This window comes from Gasterosteus aculeatus, chromosome 18, assembly GCF_964276395.1.
Source record: "Gasterosteus aculeatus chromosome 18, fGasAcu3.hap1.1, whole genome shotgun sequence".
Classification (NCBI taxonomy): Eukaryota; Metazoa; Chordata; class Actinopteri; order Perciformes; family Gasterosteidae; genus Gasterosteus; species Gasterosteus aculeatus.
In genome coordinates, this window is record NC_135706.1 from 12278659 (window position 1) to 12298830 (window position 20172).

The window sequence follows — 20172 nt, forward strand, 5'->3', positions numbered from 1 at the left end:
AGGAGATCTATGAAAAGGAAGCGAGGTGGGGGTTGAACAGGGTTGCCGACCTCTTATGATGACCTTTGGCTTTTTAATTCCCTTCGGGGGGGAAATGGTACTAAAAGTGCTTTTCTTCCTGAAAAGAGGAAATCAATAGACTAAACTGGTCTGTCTAGTAGGCTTGATGCTGTGAACATCTTCATTTTCCTTTATTAAAGCCAGCAACGTATTGCACTTTTGCACTTCAATTGCAGCACGGTAGAGTACAGTGGGTTAATTATTAAAGGACCTGTGGCCTTATGTTTCATCAATGCGGCCAAAGGTCTTAAAATATGTATTGTGTGTGTGTGTGTGGTCGCCGGCGGCGGTTGTCCCTTTTTGTGTGAGATGGCAGATCTTTATGGTTCCTTTATGGCTTCCCAAAAGGGGATCCGAATCGACGAGCTCCGGCTGTGTGCTTTATATACTTAAACACACACACACTCTCACAGCAGCAGCATTTTACTGTCACACCTTGGTGTTCACCCTCCCTCTGCGGTTACACTCTGGTGGGAAAGCGCTGCCTCCCTAACGCCCCGTACAGACTTTGTTTTTGAGGCCGAGGGCCTCCGTGTGCTATTTTGGCCTTCCTCAACTATATGTTGGGCAGCTAAGTATGTGGTGCGCATTGTTTTACACGAGAATAAAACTCGTACGCCTTTAACAACAAGACCCGCTGAAGTGTTTGACGGTGTTCTCATCATCTCGTTCGGTCGATGTCGTCTTCAGGTACTCTGCGTTTGGCCTCCAGACGAAACACTGCTTGCACCAAAACACTGTGGCCTTTTTCTCAGAAGACGAAGCACCTGAGGGACTAGAGCCGACTAGGATAACGAGGAAAGTAAACAAGGATAAAGGCGGCGAGGGGCGGGGGGGGGGGTTAGGGAGGGACGGAAGAAGCAGGCAGGAGTGGTTGCCATGCCGGCAAAAAGGAATGAATGGGCGGAGCAGGGATCACGGATCGCAGGAAGAAGCGAGGAAGGGGGAGGGAGGGAGGAGAGGAGGGACAGGTCTACTCGTATTTCAGCAGCGTGGCTCCTCGGGTTGGGTGTAACCCTGACGCCTCAGTCACAACACAGACCGCTCTCCTAGTCACTCACGCTCCGACCAGGACCAGAGCTCGGTCAACCCTCCCCGCCGCGCACACTCCTTATCCGCCTGCCTGCGCGCCACAGGTGTGTGTGTGTGTGTGTGTGTGTGTGTCTGTGTGTGTGTGTGTGTGTCTGTGTGCGCGCGTCCGTGGAGGATCTTCCCTCCACGATCACTCGTGCTGATCAGCTGAGAGAGTCAAAGTTCTTTCACCACGTCAACGTACTTGGGAATTCTTTCAATACAGTGCTGGCAAGAAGTTGGATTTTTGGGAAACGGAGGAAGGGGCCGTCATCTTTGCCCCCCCCCCCCCCACACCGGCGTGTACTCTCACATAACAGAGGGTCCCTGTTTGGAGCCGGCGGCGTAAGGATCTCATACCCGAGGGGTGTGGATGTGCATGTGACTTCACCAGGCTGGGAATAGACGCCGGAGACACTGACACCTCCTCACCTGATGGTCACTTCTGGCCCACGTCAGCTGATGTGTGTGTGTGTGTGGGTGTGCGCCAAAAGACCGAAGATGACAACACGCAAAGAGCACACGTGGTGGTAAACGCTACTACGCCGACTTGCTGTGAGTGAAACGCGTCTCCACTACAAGGGATTATCGCAGCCGACTGAGCGCGTGTGTGTCTGAGCGTGTGCTGCAGAGGGGCGGTGGCTTTTTTCCACGACTGCCGGATGGCTTTAATTGCTACTTGGTGGGTTTGGGAATCACGCCTGGAGTCTTCAAACACAAAAGACAAGAAGCAGAGATGATTTGAGCCCCGGCGGAAAGTCGGGCCCGGGACGGACACGTTGATTGAAGGAGAAAGGCCTTATGGCGTCAGAGTGGAGAAATGGGCCGGTGCAGCTGAAGTGAAGCGGCTCATAGCTGAACCTCCTTCTGGAACTCATTTAATGCGTAATCCGGATAGTTTTAAGCAGTTTAACATGTGCCGACCTGGATCCCTTCACCTGGACTTTGCTCGTTCAAGGATCGGCATTTGAGGATTATTTTTCCATATTGAACCTTCACGTCTGTCGACCAGGTATGAGGGGGGAAAGGAGGTGCGCTTCCTTCCGTAAGGAGAAACCGGCGGGCCTGTCCCGCGCCCTCAGCTGGCTCAACGTGTCCACGCTGTCCCGCCAGAGCAGACGCATCTTCCACAGCCAGAACGAGCTCCACGTCGCACACACCCGCCGAACGCACTCGCACACTCACCTGAGCGCGGCGGACCGAGACGAGGACGAGGACGAGGACGACTGGGTGTACCGGCCTCAGCACCGGATAGGTGAGAGGGGAGAAAGCACCCGACCACGGGGCGTGTATGACCCGCTCGCTGTTCATCCGCTCAGCCCGGAAGCCCCCGAACGAGGAAGCAAGTCGTTGGGTCCCTGTCTTTTCATGGGCCCCTTGTTCTCCGTCTCCACCCACCCCCCCCCAACACACACACATACGCCCCTGACACTTTCTGTTTGCTGTAGGGAGCTTATAGTGGGGTCAAAGGGCACTTGTGTGTGTGTTTGTGCAGGAGGTAAACAATGATGCGCCAGGCCGGAAGCCGGGGATGTCACGGGTGCGGTGATGTCAGAGGCTGGTGGGGATGTGAGTGCAGGGTGAGTGTGTGTGCGTGTGCGTGCGTGTGTGGAGGCTTGCGTAGCTCATCACTCCGACATAGTGGCAATACTTTGTTCCTGCGGTAACGTCCGTAGTTTCACAGGCACCGCGTTGACCGAGGTAAGAAGGCCATTCCTATTCTTTCAGTATCTCGGGGATATCGATTTTCTTCATTAGGCTCGTTACTTATTGATCAGTGCGTTATTTGTGTGTGTCTGTCCATGCATGTGTGTGCGCATTCTCTCAGTGGTGTCAGTAAGGTTTCGGAGACGACGGCTGTAACTGTAGCCAAACCCGAAAATGGAATATAATACTTTCTCCATTCACTCCGACCGATACTGTCGCCTCCTGCGGTTTCAGCTGGGCTTTCCTCCGCGAGGGCTAGTTAGATATTAATAACCATTATGAATTTCCAAACCAGTTATTTAGCAGTCGGTTCAGCCGGCCGGGGACCGGGAGGGGTGTGTGTGTGTGTGTGTGTGTGTGTGTGGGGGGGCTGTTTTGGGATGTCATCGTCGATACCGATGGTTTGAGAGGATTATTGTCTTTATTTCAACGCTACCGGTGGTTTTAGATGTATATTTTTTAACATGCTTATGAAGATAAGAAAGATAACACAAAGGTTAAAGAAATAAACCGCTCATGCCGCAACACACAGAATATAAAAAATACTTACATACTTAATTAGTCAGAATTGTTTAAATTCATCCATGAAAGTAGTTGTCAAACATGCTGTTGGGATATAAATCCAACCTATAATGTTCATCATTACATGTATCTTTCCTAGATGATTTCTACATACATCTACATTGATCAATTTCAATCTTTGGTGATCATTTCCTTTTTAAATCTTGAGGGAAGGAAGAAGGCGTTTTTCTTTTCTTTCTGAGCTCCAGATCGGCTTGTAGACAAAGACAGACCTCTACTACTGGATTTGTTTTTCCAGAATCTTTCTACCCCACACGCCCTCTTTTTTCTTTCTTTTTCCTCTGTCGCATGGACAGTCTTTCTGCTCACAGCTTATTCTATCCCAGAGACGGTGTCAGAGACAGGTCAATACAATACGACTCTATCCGTGGCTCTCCCACGCGCACACACACACTACACGTGTATACGCTGCACACCACACAGAGGAAACGTCTCATAAAAATACAACTCTAGTTGGAACCTCAAGTATTTATAACATCTGGATCTTGCTTGCACACAACTGCCAGGACACACGGGCGGCCGTGCGCCGTGCCTGTGTGTAAATATAGCCTTAAAATGAGCGCCTGTGGCGCCGAAACCTGCAATTTTGACGCAGCCTCCAGCTTTTGGTTGGGTGTTTCTCCTCAATTGCCACGGAAACGTGTGCGCGAGTGAGTGCTTCCTGGTGTGGTTCAGTTTAACTTTTCTATTGGGGCCGATCTCAACCAATCATGTGTAAGAGAGCCGTCTGGTGCTTCTCATTTAGCCAATTCCACATACAGCACTGTAAAATACTAATATTTTACAGTGCTGTATGTACTGGAAACTAATTTCCATTCGAGAAAAATACTTGGAGAGATGATTGTGTTGTTGCGGATATTTTCCCTCTTCCTCCTTCACTAACAGCTTGAACTCAACATCCCGTCTCCTCTTCCTCTCTTTGCCACACAAGTGCACACATGACCTGATCGATCTCTAACCTCGATCGAAACTATCGATCCCCCCCCATCCCCCTCCACGAGGCTGCGCACGTCTGAATATTCAAAGGGGTAAAGACGCAATGGAATGGAAGTGGAACGTGCGGTGGGGAACCGAATCCCCGTCCGGCAGCTTAGAATCTGAGTTTTGCTGATTATTTCACTGCCTCCTGCGGTGGACGCTTCTTATATGTTGTGCACAGAAAGTCACTCTATGAAATGAAGTTGATGAATTTATCAAGATATCCGCTGTTGGCAAGTAGGAGTGCAGCATGTTAACATGCAAGTAGGGAGATTGAGGGTTTAGTAGTAGTAATTTTGTGTGGGATGTGTTTTATGCTACAGTTGTTTTTTTAAGTCATCTTGGCTGTCATTTAAACATTTAACCTAAAAATTTGCACAACAGGGGACGAAATCAAAATTTTGTCTCACTGTTTATGAATTTAGGCTGCATAAAAAGGTCTCTTTATACATTTCGGTCTATTGGAAATGCATATTGAAATTTGAGGGGGCTTTTCTACAGACACACACACACTCGTCATGATTATGCTGTGCATGTGTAAATCCAGATTAGCGGATGATAATTCGCTGTAGGGGGAGTTGTGATGTATAAACCAGCAAGAAATCTGGTGATGTGGCCCACAGCCCAGGGAGTGTACACACTGCTGCCGTACACAGACATGTGTGTTAACGCACAACATACTGGGATGAAAAACAAAGTAACAAAGTCGTACGCTTTTTACTTTCTAATCAAGCTTTTTTTTGCTGTCTTCTCTCACATGTGCTGACCTTGACCTGTCGACTTCAGGTAAGTCCCATCTTTTGCTTACTGACCCACATAACCTCCGTTTCAGGTCTCTCAGCTGATCCCATATCAGACCTCTGTTACGGACAAAACCGGTCTTTCGTGACAGTCGAGTTTGGCTTGTATTAAATCGCATTAACTTGTGTTTACCACTAAAAACCCATATCCGCCCACCAATTCTATCTTATTGTCTGTATCCTATTACCTTTTATATTGTGGGATATATGCCATAAATGCCCTGGCTCGACGATGAGAAGGGAAGGTAGAGAAAAAACCTTATTTATGATCATCTTTTCAGTAAGGGGATTTAAGGCTTGTGTAGATGGGCTGAACTCATGTTGTCCCAACACAATCCTGAAGGGAGAGATTAAAAATACTGTAAAGGAGGTGTGATGATGGAGGAGTGGCTGCTCCACTCACCTTTAGCACGAACCTGATCATGCGTTTCTCTCGTATGGCCCTTTTCTGATCGTCTGATTTAACTGAGAAGCCTGGTCAGGTCAGATGTTTCAATTTCCTGATTCCTTCTCGGTGAGTGTCTTATCGTCTTTTTGTTACTGAGGTGTTACAGCCGAGTTAATTCTTATCTTCGCGTGTTATTTAGTCCAGTCAGCCACTGACGCAGAGCCTGCAGCGGATCAAACAATGTGTGTTTGTGCAGCACTGGATAGAAGATGTGCAGTGCACCGAGTCACTGATTGATGTTCAAGATAAGATATTGTCCCATATGGGGCCTTTGACAGGATGCACGACTAATGATAGTGTTGTGTTCGGAGACAAAGAGGGTATTTTTAGGAGAATGTCAACAATGGTGCGTCAGAACGCCTTTGAATGTGCTCTTTATATTCTGTAGTTACAGTGCAACTTTTAACCAGAAGACCTTTTCACGTCCTTCAGGAAGACGGTTTTGGAAAATCTTAATAAAGTGTGATGTCTGTTCTTCATGTGATCAGCTCGAACAAAGGAAAGCCATATGAATGAATACGTCTGCATGACTTTCAAAATAGTTATTAAATCAATGTAAAATTATATTTTGCGATCAAATAAATCGTCATAAATCGTCATTTTACTTGATGGCATAAATTGTGTGATGGCATAAATTCCTCTTCTCTGCTTTCCCTACTCGAGCTGTGTGAGCTCAGTGATTAGGCAGACCTCAATTTGGGCGAAGCAGCTTCCAATTAAGGTGGAAGTTTGTCAGATTTTATTGTCCGGTTAGGTGAGTCCATTCAGGGGTTTATGTGAGTCTTTAACTGTTGATTATTTCCAGGGTTGCACTTTGTGGCATTTTCATTTTATGACCCTTAGAGAGGGGCTGTAGGTCGCACACACACACACACACCAATCAGCCTGTAATTGGTGACATCTGGTCGAGGCAGACGTGTTATATAGAGATGGGATTCATGCGTCCCGTTTGCACCATAGGACATTTTTAATGTATTGCTGTCACGTTGCTCTGTTGAAATTGTATCGCTGTTACTTGTGTTACATTTTTTTGAACATGCCGTTCATTTTCTTGTACATGCCGTTCCCTACCAGAAATGGCTGCTGGCAAAACCAACAAGTATAAAATGTTTCAGATAATAATGGATGATGGAACTCAATAAATGCATTTCATATGTATTTGTAATGCACACCATATATTCTGCATGTCGCCATAGTACATGTATGGCAGGTTGAGTTTAATTAGTGTTTAAAAGATGCGCCTTTCAGCACAATCAGTGGGCTTAATGAATGAAGACTGCACACTCAATAAGCTAAAGCATTAACCAGCTCAGTGTGTTGACACATTACAGCAGAATGCGGCTTGAGCAATTTCTTTTTTTATTTACTGGTTTAAGCTTCGCCAGCATTTCAAGTAATAACTGTATTATTACAGAGCCTCATCGGAGATCAATGGCATTTTGCGTTCAGCTGTGTGACAAGCTCTTTTATCGTCGTTGTGTTTAGATTTTGACGCGATATGCTGCGCTGTATGTTCGATGAGGCTACTCATTCCAAGTTTTGAAAAAGAAGCTGCACCAAATGCCGCTTTGTTGCTTTCATAAAATGTCTTTGTGTCCTAAACTGTCATTGTAGCATTATAAGTACACTGTAGTCTTTTCAAAGTGGAGGTGATGCAAGTGACGGTGTTTTTGAGTCTGTGAGTGAGTCCGTATTTCCCTCGTTCTCGCTGCTGTTAATTCAGAGCGGCGGGCGCGGAGGGTTGGAGATGCACCGAGCTTGTAGCCGCTCCTGATGACAAACAGTTGAATTGTGGGGATTAAAGCGATTACATTCGATCAGCGCACAATGGCTTGGCCTCAAGCCGGGGGCCCCCTGCCTCTCTCCGAACTGCTGACTGCCCGGATTCTCTGCGATCACAATCCCCAGCGAGGCCCGTTGCGTGTGCGCTGATCTTGTTTTTAAACTTTGGCTGCCCCTAACAAGAGCGTGTATCCCATTTAAATACCAAATATATTTGCATGTTTATCTCATGCACGTACATGCCAGCGTTTTAAGTCTTGCATCATGCATAAAGGACACCAATCATGGGTCGCCATGATTTTGCCAGAGTTTTAGATCCAGACTGTGTTTCTCCTCCTCCGGAGAGAGGCGGGAGTCGGGGAGAGAGAGAGAGAGAGGGAGAGAGGGGGGATGCGGTGGGGGGAGAAGCAGTTTCCTGCAGTGTAGAAGCTGGCTAGCTGCCACTCAGCGCGTGGTTGTGGGTGTGAGCGGGGAAGGGGAGAGGGAGAGCGAGGGAGAGGGAGGGAGATGGCGAGGGAGGCACCAGGCGAGAGGAGTGTATGTGTCGGGGTTCGTGTGTGTGAGCGCTGTGAAGTTGGAAGGAGAGAGGGGGCGAGGAGCGAGGAACATCAGGAAGGATCTGTTTCTCGTGGCTTCATGGGGATATAAGCGAAGAGTCATGTTCTGTCTGAAAGGTAAGTGTGTGTGTGTGTGTGTGTGTGTGTGTGTGTACATCACATGAATGTGTTTGCATCAACCCAGAGTGGGTGTGTGGGACTTTTCCCCCCGCAGAGTGTCTGAGACAAAGAAAAAGTTGTGCACCATCTCTCGCCTCCGTGTGGAAAGTAATCTTTGTCACAGCGGCTTCCTCCAACACAATATCCTTCCTTACGTGTTTTTCTTCACGAAGGAAATCACTTTAATCATTTCTCCCTTTGTTCCTCTTTTCACCCTCCCTGCATCGCAGGTTGCCTGACATCAATCCTACGCCTTTTTTTGTTGTTTTTGTTTGTGCGTTTATCTGCTTTTTAATCGCCCCTCTCCGACTCACCCGCGATCCACCCGCCTCTTCTACTTCTGGAACGTCGACGTTCAACACCCTCCGTGAGCTTCGGAGCCAGTGTGCGTTGTCCACGGTAACAGCTGGCGGAGCAGCAGTTGCTGGGCCGCTGTCCTGCTGTCCCGCAGAGTGCGGCCATGTGTCGGCTGCCCAGTTGAAGTGAGATAAGGGGGGAAACTTTCTGTCTCTTCTCACTCGGATTCATCGCATAGCTGCTCTGCAGTATATTTCATGCTCAATTTATGACTCTGCAGTGACTCGAGCCCTTCTCTCTTTGTTTTCCACGCTGACCGCACCATGTGCGCCGTATTAGTGATGATTTAGTAGTTAGTTATTGTGAAAAGTAACTCTTGTGTTGCCCCGCAACAGTCACGAAAACAAGTTCTTCTAATGCAGGATATAACGTGAGATTAGGAAAACGGGACGTGCTCACTGTAGAGGCAGTAAAATGAGGAGCAACATAGTGGTCAGACTTCACCTTTTCTTTTCCTCCATACACGTAGATTTATGTATTCCAGAGACCAGGTATTACAAACACTTCATCTCATTCCTTTATGTTGTAACTCCTTTATGTTGTCACTTACGCGTGACTCTGGCAACAAACACATGTTTTGTAGAGACGAAAAGATGTTCGTTGGATTTCCTTGTTTGTCTTTGCATGTTTGTCTTTGTTTGCATAGTTCTGACCAACATACCAGCTGTAAAGTAGCAGGAAGTTCTTTTCCCTTCAAAAATGTTCGCTCCTCCCTGTAGACGTTAAACATAATATGTAAAATGTTTAAACGCCGTCATACTCCGCATTCCTTCTCTCACTAGAAGTTAAAGGCACCACTACCAGTTGTTTCCAGCTGCAAAAGATATGAAAAAGTGACCCACATACTGTGCATTACATTAAAGCGCTGTGATCCGACCAGTAGATTACTCTGCATTGGACGCCAGTTACAGAATGTCTGCTTATGTTTATGATCCAAACAAGTCCTCCCAGTAGAGGCAGCCAACTGTTGGGCAGATGCGACACATTTTCAGTTGACGTTCCTCCACATCCAGCTGTGGCCAGTGGATTCTCATCTGCTTTAACCACCCCCCTCCCCATCTCTCCTCCTGCCACCCCCAACTACCGCTGCAAAGCCTCGCATTTTAGCGTAAGCTTTTGGCCGGGCGGCCCGACCACTTGGTGTGGCTTTTGGTATGTTACATAAGTCATTTGTGCACTTGAGCTCGGCTTTGGTTGAATACCGCCCAAGCGGGGATTAGTTGGAGTGATTTGGGAAAAACCTCCTTCCCACTGTAATTGGAGGTTTCCTCCAGTGTGACGGTTAAAAGAAACTGCATCGTTTCTGCCCGAGTTGGAGAACGTAAGCCCCTTTAGGCAAACACATTTCGGCAGATGTGCCTGACCTGCTGGTCCGTGATGTCCTTTAAGGCCATGTCCGATCTGGAGGAACACGTCTTAGCGGAAGTCGGTCTTTTTTTGACTCGTGATTGCAGTTCCCTCGGGTCTGTGAGCGTCGGATTTGGATGTCTGTACATCGTGCAGATGTGGTGATCAGGCCATGCCCAGATGTTTGGTTGATGAAGCGTGCGCTTCGACTGGAGCCTGAGCGATCATCTAGTTTGAATAATGTCAGTTTTAGTCACGTGCGAAGTGTTGCAAGAGTTATATGATGAAGCAGTGGTATTCTTCAGTGGTTTGTATCCAATGAAATATGTGTAATCATACGTGTATAATCAAATCACAATTCAGGTTCAGATTTAGGATTTTAAGTCAAACAATCAATAAATCAAGAATGAAGATTTGCTGCCTTTTTTAGTTTCTGTAGCTTTTTTAATTTTTGGACTGTCGGGTCGGACAAAATAAGACGTCACCTGAGACTTTTCTGACAGATTTATCCATTTCTATCCTTATGAAGATATAAAGCCAGTTTAATCGCTAATAGGTCGCAGTCCTAGAACTCTTATGATTGCATCTTATCAACTCTAAATCTGTCAGGCTTCGCTTTAAGGAACTGAAGTTATAAATAACTAGACCTCAGAGAGAGAAGACTCTTGGGAAGGCAGCAGAAGTGTGATTCTTTTCTCCGGGGAAGCCGTGTTGGGTTCAGCCCCCAGTGACCCGTGATGGCTTTACATGCAAACCTATATTTAACCTCAAATACTTCTCCACACCGTTATGGCACCTCCACATCAGATCAAAGCAGGATTTTGGGAGTAGTGTTGCACAGTTTTGGAAAGAAATTTGTTTTTTTATCTTAAATATTCATCTCCATAATTAAAGCAAACATTTCAATAATTCCATATTGGTGTACAGGCAATACCTCATTATTGACAGCATTCACTATTCTTAAATGTTAGAGGGCTCACAGTTGATATTTACGGCTCGAAATAGAACATTTGCAAAGTCAATTTGCATGTTTTTGCATGACTGGGAATGAGGTTTTGTCTGAAATTACAGAAACCAAAATCCCACATTTAGATTTTTAGAATTATCTGTAACAACCTGTTTTTAGTTGCCCAATTAAATTCCCTTCAGTCCCTCTTTAAGCGCTGCACCTGTGCTGTGCGTCCGGAGACACCGTGACCCCTTGACTGGAGCAGCTGACCCGCTACCTGCCCTCTGGCCTTGTGGGTAGTGGTGTTGATGGATGTTCTCACACTCAACATGGCAGGCTGCTTATCCCCGCTGGAGGGGAAGAGAGCTGCAGCAGGGAGGGGCTGAAAGGCAGGACGCAAAGTAAGTGTTTTCCAGTGTGGCCTCGTTTGATCTTGAAGCCACTTCCAGTAATCCGATATGAATAAAACCACAACATGGGTAAATATTAGACCTGCATAGTTGAACACTTCATAATGAAAACTTATGAGGTTTGAGTGGATTTGGTAACTCAGCCTGGATCTAAAATGCTTAGTTCTCGTGTTAATTGTTACTTGAAACCAAACTCAAAACCGACTTTAAACAGAAAAAAAAAACTTTAGAATTGGCTCTGGACTTATAGAAGAAGCTCGGAAGGAGACGTTGAACTCTGTAAACAAGTAAAACCGCAACAAGATTGCTGGTGTTGGTTGGGAAACAATAGATGCAGAAGTTCCTGTGAATGGACTTAAGGGAACCTTTTGTGCTCTGAGAAGCATTTACACAACAATGTGCTTCTCTGGAAAGTTTAGAGATGCTGCAGTCATTATGGGGGACTTACTGTATCTTTAGTGCGAGGAGGCGGGTGCTAAGCTGTTTTTAGGGACAGCGGTTGAAAGTTTTTGTTGCTGGTGAAGTTTGGAAAGACAATGGCCGACCCCCTGTGGATGTGTGGATGACTTCCCCAGGACTAACTCAGCGTGCAGGTGCTCCTCTCGCTCCATTCAGACCCACGCGTTTCCACGGTTACCATTGTCCCTTCACCAAAGCCTTCCGCTTTGGCTTCCCCCCTCTCACAATATGTTGCACTACACACACGCATACACACAAACAGTCCACATAGAGTTTACGTGCACACAAGCATGTAAACACACTCTAATTGATGCAGACGCAACATGCACTGTCCCGACTCGAAGTGGATGTGGCACCGTTGAAGATGTGGCTGCGCACACGCACATTTCCTGAGCGGTATTAATCTCTATTCATGGGCAGTGGGCTGTGAGAGTCTGACGGCCGTGCACGCTGCGTCTGGGCAAGACCTGAGCATCGACGGCCAACTGGGACACGGTGCACAGGGAATTCGTTCCTCTCACACAACTGTCCCCACCGCAAACACGCATCATGTATGTGTGTCTGTGTATCGGTGTAACAATGCCCCCCACCCCCCCGGCCCTGATGTCGTTCTCTTTGTGAGGTGTATGACCCAGTGTGTCTATGTGTTTGTGGATTTAGGGCATCAAGAGTGATAAGTGCAATTTAGGCCACACTCTGAATCTTTTGGCCCGCCCTGTGGGCTGTGTGAGTCCACCCAATGTTGTGTGTGTGTGTGTGTGTGTGTGTGTGTGTAAAGTGGTTATTCCATTATGCTCTGTGTGTGTCCGTCCAGGGGTTTTGGTTTTGTAATCAGCTTGCATGTTGGCAGACTCCCCGTGCTGTGGAAATGATAACCATCATTAATGGCTGTTTTAGCCTCAGGCTGTTTGCCGAGGCTTTGGCAGGATAACAACCGCACAAACTCACACATTCTCTCCCTTTCCCCAAAGTTGCATTCGGTCTACGAGTGCTGCTGCAATAATTGTTTTCACTATTGAGTAGTTAATTCTTTGATTATTTGAAGACTTTAAAGAATCACAAAACAAGGTGAGGTCAAAGTGCTTACGGTCTTCAAATGTCTCACTCGTCTAACTGCCCAAAATATATATTATCGCTTCGAAATGTTTTCAAATCCTCCCATTGGAGAAGCTGGAACCAGAGATTGTGCTGTCTTTTTTTGCCACAGCCTTAGTCACCGCTAGAGGGAGACATTCGCATTGTCAAACGGTTCATGCAATCGTGCAATTCTCTCTTCTTTTTCAAGATGTTTCTTATTCATTTTTCGCGTACTGCATACTGTCAGCTGGATCTCTGTTGGTAACATCGCCGCAGTTCTCTCCACGCTTGATTTCATCCGAGTTAACCATCTGACTCGTAGCACGCCAGGTCTTCTTGAACTCACATTTGAGCACTAGAAGTGATGTAGTTAATTATCTGCAGCCTGGTGTCCATCTGTGTTGTGTGTGTCCGTCACAGTCGCAGCGTAGAGCTGGAGGCTGGCTAATCTGGGTTTACAGATTAGAACCGCACCGCGGTGGAGGAGGCGGAGCTGAGGAGAGTCCACGTGGGCGCCACAGAGCAACGCTGTCTCTGATGGATGGATGGATGGATGAAGGAGAACGCTCTCAGAAACTGTAGACTTGCTGAACCCTCTTTTTGGAAGATATTGATGAAACAAAGCGCTCACCATCTTTGGTCATAAACGGTTTGTTTTTGTTTTTTTAAACTTTTTTTGCACAATTTGTGGTGACACTTTTGGGTCAAGAACAACTTAGTATTTAGAAAAAAAACTTTAACCACGGTAATTTCCAGTTAGGCATTGTCCTTTGTAAAACCTTGTTTTTTGCATAAAGTCATAAATCCAGCTTTCGAATGTGTCTTCCAGACATCCGACCCACATTAATGTTGCGTTTGGTTTGCCGCAGTAGTTGAGTGTAGTAGATGTTCTGGAGTTAGATCTTGTAACACTGCACAGCCGCCTTTGTCAGGCAAATCCATGCGGGTCAAAAGGATCCCCTGAGAGAGGGAGAGGAAGGACAAAAACAGTAGGAGGAGAGGGGAGGAGACGGAGGGCGGAGGGGTGTCCCCTGTGGGTTGCAAAAACCTCCAAACCCCCGTCCTATCGCCCCAGAAAGACGGGGGGAGGCCTACTGAGGGGTTTTGAACCATAGGGGAGGTCTTCCACTGTCGCCCCTGCATCCCGGCACCTCCACTGCATGTGTCCAAAGAGAGATTGGGCTGTGCTAGAAGTAGGTGGAGTTGTGGAAGGGGGGGGGGGGGGGGGGGTGGTTGGTCTTGTATAGCGCAGGGGAGGGTGGACTTTCGGGGGCGGAGGGGGTTTTAGCCGGGGATGATCACATACGCGCAGTGCCTCTCCTCGAAGCCGGTGGTCATCTGCTGGCACGGGGCCTGCTATGAGGACCCTCCTGGCGAGAAAGGAACTCCGTGCTCCTTCCTGCCTGCCAGCGAGATGGGGAACAGCCTCCAGAGCCGGGCCCTCCCCAGCCCCAGGCCCGCCAGGCCGGAGGCCTGCCTGCGCAAACGTCTGCTCTCCATGTCAAAGGTCCACCAGAGGCCGGACTCTCTGTGGACACCCAAACCGCTGCTTGGGCCAACCATCAAAGTCTCCGCTGGGAAAACAGGAACCTTCCATGGGGGGCAAGGTAATGGCTAGCAGAGCAGGTCGTATTCCCTGTTGGGGTGACTTGGGGAGGGGGGGGGGGGCTTGAAGTTAAGGAATTTGAACAAACTCGTCATTTTGCCAGAGATGTTAAGTGCTGTCTACTGTTGTAGCTTCATTGCGTCGACATAATTCCGACGTTTTTTCCAAATACCGTGGCTGTGTGTGCGTCCTCTCTGACCTCAAAGGCGATGTGATTACAAGGGGGTTCTGGCCTTCAACGTTCGAGTGGGACTACCAGGTAGCCGTCTCTTTCTTTGAGCCTCTTAGTGAGACTTAGCAGACTTAACGTGGCAGCACGCTGCTGTTTTGCTGCAGTAACGATTGTGGTACTTTTGTTTGGGGAAACGTGTCCCCCCCGCTTGAAAGATATCTAGTTACCTGAACTGTTTGTGCGCCACAATTATACGGCGTGTGGTCTCAGTGCCAGAGACACAGAAGCTTTTACCAAGCTGGGCTTTGTCTCTTCTTATTATGTGATTCCCGTCCCCTTGTAACTGAGTGATCTGTGCCGTCTGTCTTTGTGTGTGTGTGTGTGTGTGTGTGTGTGTGTGTGTGTGTGTGTGTGTGTGTGTGTGTGTGTGTGTGTGTGTGTGTGTGTGTGTGTGTGTGTGTGTGTGTGTGTGTGTGTGAGAGAGATATGCTTTACGTTTCCCACAGGTCTGTACAGATTGTGTGACCTGTGAGACCTTTCGACTTTTGTTGTGTTGGCCGGGGCTCCTAGAAAGGCCTCCATGACCCTCAGAGAAAGGCGTCGATGAGTACTGTCACTCATGCTTACTTACCTGCCATGTTGCACCAGCTACCGTCTGTGAGATGTGTTTGAGCGTGCATTGGTACACTCGTGCACGAAGCACTTCCACGTACGGTCACTATGTGTCATGCCGTGCGCTTGCTTGCATTTAGACCCCGCTTCACTCTCTTCTGCAGGACAGTAGGACATCGTGACACCCCTGGGTGGCCACCCCTGGGAACAAGACACAATAGCTAGCAGCTGGAGGCGGTGGGCCAGGCCTGCAGGGAAGTGTAGCAGAGCTGACAGTGAATGGGTGATGGAGGTGACCCACTTTCACCTCCGCCACTTCATGAATGAGCTATCTGACGAGATCCGTCACATGATCACATTATTTATTGACGAGAATACTCAAAGATCCGACACCGCGGTACTTGATAGTGCTCATTGTGCCGGGGGTCGACCAAAGTACTTGTAAAAAGCCAAATTAGGGAAGATTCTACTTCTGCAACATAACATTAAGTATCTGTCTGTCTTTTCAGTCTCTGTCTTATCCACCCTATTCACAGCTTTCCGCTGTCTTCCTTTTCTTAAACCGCGTGGCGACATACACATAGTGTGTCCCGCCCTCACGCCTGCTCTGGCTAACATGCCGTGACAGCTCAAGATGTCGCTGCCATGGGTACAGTATTGTCTGGGCTTTGTGGAATGAATCAACCACTCAGTGTTCATGCACCACTGAACACACCACTCACGCAAACAAGGCGCTCAAACTGTTGAGTTTTGCTAATTTGTCCTGTGCAGCGTGACAATATATAGTTGAAAATATTTTTTCCACACACCCTCCTGCCTTTTGCGCATATTGTAAACCTTTCCACTAATCGTCTCCTGCAACCTGACCCCAAGTTCTTCACATACATCTTTATTTTCTTCCAGGGGCTTCTCCCTCTGACTCTGATCCTCCTTCTATTCTACATCAGTTCAATGGTGGAGCAGGTGTTCCACCGAATCCCCCATAATCCCTCAGTGGGGAGGCAGGTTCAGCTATCGACCAATCGGTGCCGACAGCTCCCGAGGGAAGAGCACCTGAGGGAGGCAGAGTTAACTAGATGAGAACAAATGAAATGGGGAAGTGCTGCTGAAAACCAGTTAGGGTAATAAGAGTGGGGCGCTGGGAACCAGCAGCGGCTGGATGTTGCCCTCAGCTCTTTGTCTTCCTTTTTGTAGTTTCCTTCACTTAAAAAGGACCACGCCAGCCAGTTGCGGGTGCAACTTTCATTAAAGCTTTCCCACATTCAAAATACATGCAGCCATTAACGGTTATTCATTAACGATGCCCAATGAAGTCATTCTTCACCCGTAAGTCTGGTTTGCGGTGACAGAATTAGTAGTTAACTATTCCTACCGACTAATTTTGAATAAAACCGGTAATGACTGTTTTTTTTTTTCTCACACTGTGCAGAAAACCTTCCAGGCAAAGTCTTTCCTCTCGCTCAGGGATTTTTCAGGTCAAACACCTTCTCCTGACGGCACAATGAAACACGTCAGTTTCAAGGCTTCACTCGTACATGAGTACACACTCAGTCCTGAATGTGCATGAACCCCCCGACCTCTCCAATGGCCGGTCGGAGGTAGCGAACAATGGAGGAGGGAGCATGACACACAGCTTAATTAGATGAAGGAAAGCGGGGGGAGTTCTCTCACACACACACACAACTCACTCCTGTAAGTAGGGGGTCAGGGGTCGCTCGGAGTAGTTCAACTGTAAAATGGGTCGAGGCTGTGTTTTCCGTCGAAGCAACTGTCTGCCCCCATCCATCAGTCTCTCTCCCTCGCTCCCGTAGGTAAAGTCTGTGTGAACGCTGTGGGTTTTTTTTACCCTCTACACGGCGGATATAACCGCTCACAGTCCTGAACGTGCGTTTAGACATTGATTAGGTCTGATCCAAAGTGGTGCAGTGTAATCAGTGGGTAATAGAGAGCCGTGTGGCTGGCAGATGGAGACCTCTCGGCTTGTTAAAGGCCTAATAGGTAATGTGCTGATCAGCGATTGGCTAAAGAGGCGCTCCATCCATCACGTGCGACCGACAGCTAGCGAGGGTCGTCACCGGCGCACGCCGGGAGGTAATTGAGTTTGTTCATTGTCTGCTCCTCGCAGATGATGCTGACAGTTTCCACGTTTCCTCTGAAAACGATGGATGTGGTTACAGGTTACATTCAAAGAAGCACATCACAGATTTAGAACAGGGGAAGCTGCTTCCATTTCCAAGTTGAAGTAACTGTTTGTTGCTGGAATCTAGCAAGAAGCAATTGGGGTAAAAAAAATAGTTTTAATTTTTCCCAAATCTTATTTAATATTGTTTAATTTGTCATGTTGTCGCTTCTTTAATTCTACGTGATGTCACATGGAGGGTTGAGATGACGCACAAATGTTTTTGATTGATCGGTATTGTCTGGTGTGCACGTGCTTGTCAAATTATTGTAGCGATATTATATGGTCGGATTAATAGTATGGGGAGTAAGAGAGAGGAGTTTATTTCAGGAGGGATCAGGTGTAAGAGAACCTCGGTGCCCCCATATGTGCACAATTTAATTTAATTTAATGGCTTTATTATCAAATCAGGACAGATAATCACTGGAATCTACAGGGACATTAATCCTTCCACTGACCAAACGTGTCAAAGGTCATACTGCCACAATCTAACACTAACGGCTCACGTGCATCGGTTTTCTTTCACCGTAGATTTATCTTTTGTTTCTAGTTATCTCAAACAATTGCATCTCCTGTGTTCTACAAAGGGAGTCACCCGGGGGCTCGGCTCATTGTATTGCCCCACATGGCACCCGGATTCTGGAAGAACTAAGATGAAGATGGCTGTTGGGGTCGTCATGGCGCAGGGGTTAGAGCGGGTCCACTGGGAACCGCAGGGTTGGTGGTTCGAGTTCCGGCTGCCCCATGTCTCAAGTCGAAGTGTCCCTGAGCAAGACACCTAACCCCTAATTGCTCCCCGGGAAAAGATTTAAACAAAAGCCATGGGTTTAAAGTGTAATGTAAGTCGCTTTGGATAAAAGCGTCAGCTAAATGACCTGTAATGTAATGTAATGTTGATCAGATTGCACATGCTGATCTTTAGCTAACAATCAGAGCTCTCGGACCTCTTTTCTCTCATCCTGGTTCCCGGGTGTTTGTGTGTACGACTGCAACGGCAGCGCTTTACCTTTTAGGCTGGAACTCAAATCTGCCCAAAAGTTTATTTGGGTTTGGTGTGTGTGTGTGTGTGTGTGTGTATGTGTGTGTATTTCATGCAGCCAATTAACAATTCATGAACAATATAAAGCTCATGTTTTAGTACCAACTGTTTTCTTTCTCAACTGTATAAACGAGTCCCGATAAGCTTTAACCCATCTGCCCTGGAAAAACAATTACGTAATGAATGTAAGAGTTTGTCTTAACACTCTCAAGATGCCATAACACGACTTTGAGACTTAATCTGACTTCAGCTTTTGCCTTCTTCTTCAGCCTCGCTCAGTTCAGCAGTGGCTGTGTTGTTGGTAATTGTAATCTTATTGTGCCTTAGTGCAGGATAAGTGTGTCTTAGCGCTCCACGGCTGCATCTACCCCGGTCGCAGCTCATTTCTTTAATGAGCGCTGCAATTACAGGGAGCTTTTTATTTTCCACCTCATGCTGCTTTGCGTCTGGCCCTCTGAGGCTGCCGGCCTAGTTTGCCCTCCTGGCCGCTCCGCCCGCAGAATGCACACGTGGATACATTTCTTCTACCGTACGGCTTCACACAAAGAGCACAATGTGCTTCGACCCAAGGTAGCGTTTATTTATTTGGGTGCCAGCAATGTGCCGTAAAGTAGTGGAGTGGAATTTGCAGTCTTAGCATGTCTGTACAAATTCAAAAAAGGGAAACTCATCTGTTTCATAGGTAATCAAAAACATAGTAGTATCCGTATTTATGCAATGACTTTGACAAACACAAAAAAAATAATCTGATTGCTTGTCAGGACACATAGCTCCCACTATCCACGGACCCGCTCACTCCTCCACCCTGTACCCAAGCACCAGCTCCTTCTTCCACCCCTTCTCCTCAGCCACAGGCCCCTTTATGTCCCAATCAGCTGGAGGCTCCATTAAGCCTCAGAAAGCAAAGCCGAGCCTCTGAAGAGCTCACGTCCCCCCATAGAGGCTGATTATTAAAGAGAGAGGGAAAGTGATTTTAGGAGCCTCTTTAAATCGGTCTCCTTAATGAGTGTTCCTCACCATAGCAACGTCTCCTCTCTGAAGCCTTTCCACTCCACGTGCGTCAATTGATTAAGGTTAAAGGCAAAAAAAAGAAGGAACAATTTAGAAAATGGAAGCTGCAGCTTTGTTAGCGGGGCTTTTAAAACCTCAGGGCGGCGTCCATCGGTGACCGTTCTACTCGTATCTGGTTTGTTTATAGCAGGATCTACATTTCTGGGATGTTGTTAACCTGATGTAACTAAGCTAAGGATGACTTTTGTTAAACCAACGTTTGTCAGCTGTTGCTAATCTTCACCACCAGGTGGCAGAGGGTGTCAATCTTAACCGGGAGAGAAATGATTTACGATCACAAAAAATACACGTGTGAGACTAAATTCATTGGATTATGGTGATTACCGAATTACAGTTGGATTAATTGGCCATCAGACCGAACAGGCCATTTATCCTCACTGAAAAGAGACATATGGGTTGTCACATAGAATTTAATCTGGAACAATGGAGGTCATATATTTTGGGAGAATTTGATCAGGGAGCAAGTCTCGTTTCCCACAGGAACCATTAGCAGGTTGCACTCATTTCATCCAAGAGAGGTCCGCTCTCTCTATTAATGCCTCCATCCCTTCATTACTGCTCAAATGGGACAGAAGGGACGGGGAGAGGGAGGTGAAGGGGTGGTTTATAAATAAGGAAAGGAGAGGAGGGAGGGAGGGAGGGAGGAAGGGGGTTAAGTGGATTTGGGGTTCTGCCTGTTTCCCAGACGAGGTCTCAATACAGGATTATAAAGGGAGGAACCCAGGCTTAGCACATGTGTGTGTGCGCACA

At 47.3% G+C, this 20172-nt stretch overlaps 1 protein-coding gene across 11 annotated transcripts in view; it reads left to right on the top strand.

Annotated features, from left to right (window-relative positions):
* The window catches only part of nhsl1b (NHS-like 1b), a 76821-nt gene that overhangs the window by 28647 nt on the left and 28002 nt on the right, over positions 1-20172 (top strand). For 4 of the 11 annotated variants that reach the window (XM_040160397.2, XM_078093312.1, XM_078093313.1 and 1 more), the window contains exon 1: positions 14010-14350. The exons of 4 other annotated variants lie outside the window; for them this stretch is intronic. In XM_040160397.2, the coding sequence (XP_040016331.2) occupies positions 14038-14350 (313 nt within the window). In that variant the 5' untranslated portion in view covers positions 14010-14037. Of the gene's footprint in view, positions 1-1367; positions 2387-7908; positions 8103-14009; positions 14351-20172 lie in introns of those variants that run through there. 3 more of the 11 variants (XM_040160396.2, XM_040160404.2, XM_040160403.2) reach the window with 2 other exon arrangements.